The following is a 5,542-nucleotide window of genomic DNA, read 5'->3' on the forward strand; positions in this document are numbered from 1 at the left end:
AATGATTAATCGTGATTAATCGCATCCAAAATAAAAGTTTGTGTTCACATAATATATGAGTGTGTACTGTGCATAATTATTTTGTATATATAAATACACACACATGCATGTATATATTTAAGAAATATTTGCTTAAATATACTGTATATATAATTTGTATTATATATAAATATAAATATTTTATGTATAAATAAAAAAAAAACTTAAATATATACATGCGTGTGTGTATTTATATATACAAAATAATTATGCACAGCACACACACATTTATTATGTAAACAAACTTTAATTTTGGATGCGATTATCTTTTCACAGCCCTAAAAAAAATATGATACCACTTAACAATAAGGTTTATTATTAGTTAACATTAGGTAATGTATTAACTAACAATGAGCAATACATTTGTTACAGTATTTATTAATCTTTGTTAATGTTAGTTAATAAAAATACAGCTGTTCATTGTTTGTTCATGTTAGTTGCATTAACTACATACAAATACAACCTTTGATTTTAATAACGTATTAGTAAATGTAATATGAACTAATATTAATAAATACTTAAGAAATATTGTTCATTCTTACTACTAAGGCAGTTAACTAATGAACCGTATTGTAAAGTGTTACAAAAAATATTAAGGAATCTTTGGTTTTAAAAAAAAATCATAATACAATTCTGATTATTGCAAACGTTTATTACAAACAACAGCATGAAAAACGAGTAAGCGACGAGAAGGTTCTTTGAACCCATTAAACTTTCGTGATCATCACACAATCTCAGCACGTCCACCGCCCTCTAGTGGCCCAGCTCGACTCTCACAGCTCAAACGAGCATGAAATCACATCCTGGCATCTCAGGAGAGCTTCTTTCTGGACACCGAGAGGAGTTTCCAGACCAGACACCTGGAAGTTCAGGACGTCTATATCCGAGGCCCCGAACCTCGCGCGCACGCGCACTTTCTCGTGCATGTTGAACTCGACTTGTTTGTCAGTCATCAATAAGAGAGTCCGCAGAAACCTCTCGCGCAGATCTGAGCGCAGTCGCTGCTCCTCTTCATCAACAGCTCCCGATGAGGATGAGGATGAGGAGGAGAGTGTTGTGGGGCACAGAGCGATGAAGCGCGGGGAGTTCGGGTCGAAACCTCGGCTGTTAGGGTCCGGGCCGCGGGGAAGCCGGAGGACACTGACGGGAGTCTTCATACTGATCTGTTTAAATAACACACACATCACGAACTTGCATGTGCTATTGGTGACTTTACTTTAAAGATATAAAGTGGCATCCGTTGCAGCAACTGCTGTTTACATACCTCACTCAGTATGAGCGCTGCATCTGCATATCCGGTTTGTATATTCAAAATAAAAGTCATCAAGCAGGGCAAAAAGAAGTCACTAGACAAGGCGTTATGAAATCAAAACGGACAATTCGTATTATTTATTGTTTGAAATAGTGCAGTATTTATTATGAATTATTTATGCATGCACAACATCGTTTTTTTAAATAATTTTTTAAACAATTATTTTATTGAGTAATGAGTTTGATACAAAAATAAAATATCTTACAATAAGAATATACCGCTCCACCCCAGCAAACTTTACAAAGTTGCAGAATTGTAAAACATTGCAGAGGAGAAAAGAAAAAGGAGATTTTTTTAAACAATAATAATTCAAATAAAATGCAATTTATATTATAAATTATAGGCCTACCACAAAAAAAAAAAAAAATTGGATTTCATAATTTTGATATAGAATTAATTTTATTTTTATCCTACATAAGTACCACTGACATACAAATAAATTATACAAAATTATTACAAAATACCTTTTTTTATTTATTATTTAAAACATTTCATATATATATCACAAAATATACAGTCTGCCAATGCTGGAAATGATGGGTTACATTTTTACACATTAATGGGTGAGTTTAGGGATAACGTTATTTGTGTCAATTTTAACTCATTCATTGTGTTAATGATTTTAACAAAGTAAATATGTCAGAAAGGTTCGCACAAAGATGTGTAAACGTGTTAAATTAACACATTATGTGCTGTCCTTCACTGCACACATTGTTAAAAAACATAAAATCCTAAACAAAATGTTAGCATTTGACAAAATGAATTGTAGAGTCATTGGTTGTTTAGCTTATACAATTATTATAATGAAATATCAACCATTACATTCATAAAACTGCAGAATATAAATACATTTTTAAGCAGTCAAAAAGGAAATGTCCAACAAAACAGTTATTTTCACAATACATGACACATAACCCCACCTTCAAAATAATATCACTTATTTCCAAAAATCTGTTGGATTCATGTACACTGGTGGCCAAAAGAAGTATTTAAGTGTCTTAATGTTTTTGAAAGAAGTCTCTTTGATGCTCAAGAAACATTTCTTATTATTATCATCAATGTCTGACTGTCTACTCCTCCATCTTTTCCACAGCATAGGAGTAAAAGTCATCATCAAAATAATCTTTAAAAAGCCAACACAATATTTTTGTCCACCTTTGCGAATAAATGAACTTCTCCAAAGATTGGTTCCTGTTCAGAACTTGATTGACAACATCAGAATGTTCCCTGGTCTGTGTGCGTGTCCACAAACACAAATGTACTCAGTCCTTCAGAGGAGATCCCGGTTCCAACACTATATAAAACAGAGAGAGAGAGAGAGAGAGAGAGAGAGAGAGAGATCACTGAGTGATGATCGTTCTCCTTCCTACAGTAGTTACCCACCTGTGCGCTGATAGCCTATTAGGACCTTCCTGGTCAGGTGGGATAGAGTCTTCTGCCTAATAAAATATCAAAATTATTCAAAAATATAAACTTAAGTTGTTTAGAATGCTAGATTTGGTATGAATGAATTAGTGAGAGTTTTACTGCAGTGCGCCGGAGCATTCAGTGTAATATCTGACTGTCTTTTGTTGGATCGTGCCGTTCGTGTCTCGCCCGGGGTAGAGACGGTATTCACTTCACCGAGAGAGAGAGAGGCCAGCAAGCAAGGTAATTAAAAAAAAATCCCAGACAGTGTATAGTGATGCGCCGTTATATTTCTGACGTAGCCTACACTCCGAGTCCAAGCGCTCGCGCTATTTCTGACAACCTCTGGCTGTTATAGAGTTGTAGACACGCGGTGTAAGGCAAACATTAAGTAAAAAGCACGATGGAATGGTGCCAGAGAGGCCGTTACGTCAAATACAGTACAAAATACAGTAAGTCTCTGTATGTGGTGTTTTACGTCACAGAAAATTCCCATGATGCAATGGGATTCACAGTTATTTACTGTAAAGAGAAATAGCTGTATAATACTGGGTGATTTAAAGTAAATAACTGTAGAAATTACAGAAAAGTCTAATTGTAGGGGAACCATCCTGGTGGTTAGTTCCTAGAGCTATCCGGTGCGAAAGCCCCTAATATAGGGGGGAAAAGACAACACCAACCTCCATTTCATGCACACTTATTATGCACATTAATATACAGTATCTCACGAAAGTGAGTACACCCCTCACATTTCAGCAAACATTTTAGTATATCTTTGTCATGAGGTGCCATGTTGAACATCCAGTGGTCAGTATTAGAGAATTGTACTCAAAGCACACATTTTAACTGCTCTAATTCAAGATACACACATTTGTATGGTCCTGTCAAGCAGACAAAAACATGAAAATGATAAATAGGACATGTGGCTTTGCATGGTTAAACGACGTGCGGCCTTTGATACCAATCTTTCATTTGAAAGTCACGTGTCTAGTATCTGTAAAACCGCATTTTTCCATCTTAAAAATATATCTAAATTACGCCATATGCTCTCATTGACAAATGCGGAACAATTAGTTCATGCGTTCATGACCTCAAGGCTAGATTATTGTAATGCTCTACTGGGTGGTTGCCCTGCACGCTTAATAAACAAACTACAGCTGGTCCACAACGCAGCAGCTTGAGTTCTTACCAGAACCAGGAAGTATGACCATTGTAAGAATTGATAAATTAGGAAATTCCAGACAGTCTGTTTTGGTGGTGACCAGACCCTGAGAGGACAAAAGGACTTCTCTGGAGATTACCATTTGAATTGGCCCTCGTGCCCCATCGAGACGGAAGTCTCACCTCTGAGTCATCTTAATCTACATTTCCTTCCCTCTCCCTTCACCCCCTCTCTCTCATGCTCAGATGATCACCTGGTTTCACCCAAGAAAATGTAGTTTAATGTGAATGATTATCACAGAGTATTTTCATGTTTGGTATCGTTTAAAATGTCACAGTGCGACTGGTACAATTCTCTCATTTCAGAATAAGTAAAACACAAGGTAATAAGGTTTTTGAAGGTTTATGGATAACTAGCATACAAGGAGGGGTTGGTCTCTCAAGCAAATGGTCACACACCCCCAAGAGGTGCTACAGTGTACCTCTGAATGCAAATTTCTATTGTTAGCACATGGTTCCAGGTGAAAGGTTTGTCTATTTAAGGAAGTGCAGCAGGGAGATCGGGGCCTTTTCTGTACTTCAGATTGGCCCGTGAGGCTGAGAGAGCGATCTCTTAGCCTCACGTATTTTTTAAAGTTGGGTTTGCATCTTCTCTCTATTCCAGAGCATTTGATGTTTTGTATCGATTATCTTTGAATTGATTATGAAATTGGCATGATACATTTACCTGACATAATAAATCCTAATGTGATTATTCTAACTGATTTTGACATTGTTCATTTAATGGTTAAAAGGAATAATCAAACATTCACTCACTTTTAGTGAGGCACAGATATTATTAAAACCCTTTCATTTATGGAGTCAGATGAAATAAACGAGAGAATACATAACTAAATGTATTGTAAATTTAACCAACCAATACTTTGCATGAGTGAGGACAGAACACGTGATAACCTTCCCCGTGTATTGGTCGGACCGGCAGATTGGGCCAATATAGCGGGCCTTACAACCATATTAGCCCGGTTCTGTCAACACTGCACTGGCTCTCTAATAAACATCATATACATTTTAAAATATTGCTGATTACTTACAAAGCACTAAATGGTTTAGCTCCACAGTACTTGAGCGAGCTCTTAGCGCATTATAGTCCTTCACGTCTATTGCGATCTCAAAATTCCGGCCAGTTGATAATACCTAGAATATCAAAATCGACTGCTGGCGGTAGATCCTTCTCCTATTTAGCACCAAAACTTTGGAACAGTCTTCCTACCATTGTCCGGGAAGCAGACACACTCTGTCAGTTCAAAGCTAGAAAAAAAACACATCTCTTTGACCTAGCATACACACAACACATTATAGACTTCTATAATTCAATGTTAGGCTGCTTAGATCAGGTCAGCCGGAACCGGGAACACTTCCCATAAATCCTGATGTACTCGTTACATCATAAGAAGAATGGCGTCTACGCTAATATCAGTCTCTCTGTTTATCCCGAGGTTTACCGCAGTCCGCCGGATCCAGGCCGTATCCAGATCTGATGAAGGACCTGCGCCTGGACCCGATGTCACAGCGGGGTGCTAAAGTGCCAACTAGTCTCTCCCTATGGAGGATCCCTTTACCACT

At 37.1% G+C, this 5,542-nt stretch overlaps 1 protein-coding gene across 1 annotated transcript; it reads right to left on the minus strand.

The window, feature by feature from the left end:
* Positions 1–670: 670 nt before the first annotated feature.
* On the minus strand, positions 671–1,360 carry gemin7 (gem (nuclear organelle) associated protein 7). The gene is made up of 2 exons (XM_084124813.1): positions 1,304–1,360; positions 671–1,202 (listed from the first exon to the last, which is right to left on the minus strand). Exon 2 carries the CDS (start codon positions 1,194–1,196, stop codon positions 813–815), a length of 384 nt encoding a protein of 127 aa, XP_083980939.1. The 5' UTR covers positions 1,197–1,202; positions 1,304–1,360; the 3' UTR covers positions 671–812.
* Between the last annotated feature and the right edge of the window lie 4,182 nt (positions 1,361–5,542).

Source organism: Abramis brama (assembly GCF_963993115.1).
Source record: "Abramis brama genome assembly, chromosome: 9".
In the NCBI taxonomy this organism is placed as follows: Eukaryota; Metazoa; Chordata; class Actinopteri; order Cypriniformes; family Leuciscidae; genus Abramis; species Abramis brama.

Bases quoted from the DNA above. Each gene is read 5' to 3' on its own strand.
- gemin7 (XM_084124813.1), bottom strand. From the start codon at position 1,196: ATGAAGACTCCCGTCAGTGTCCTCCGGCTTCCCCGCGGCCCGGACCCT.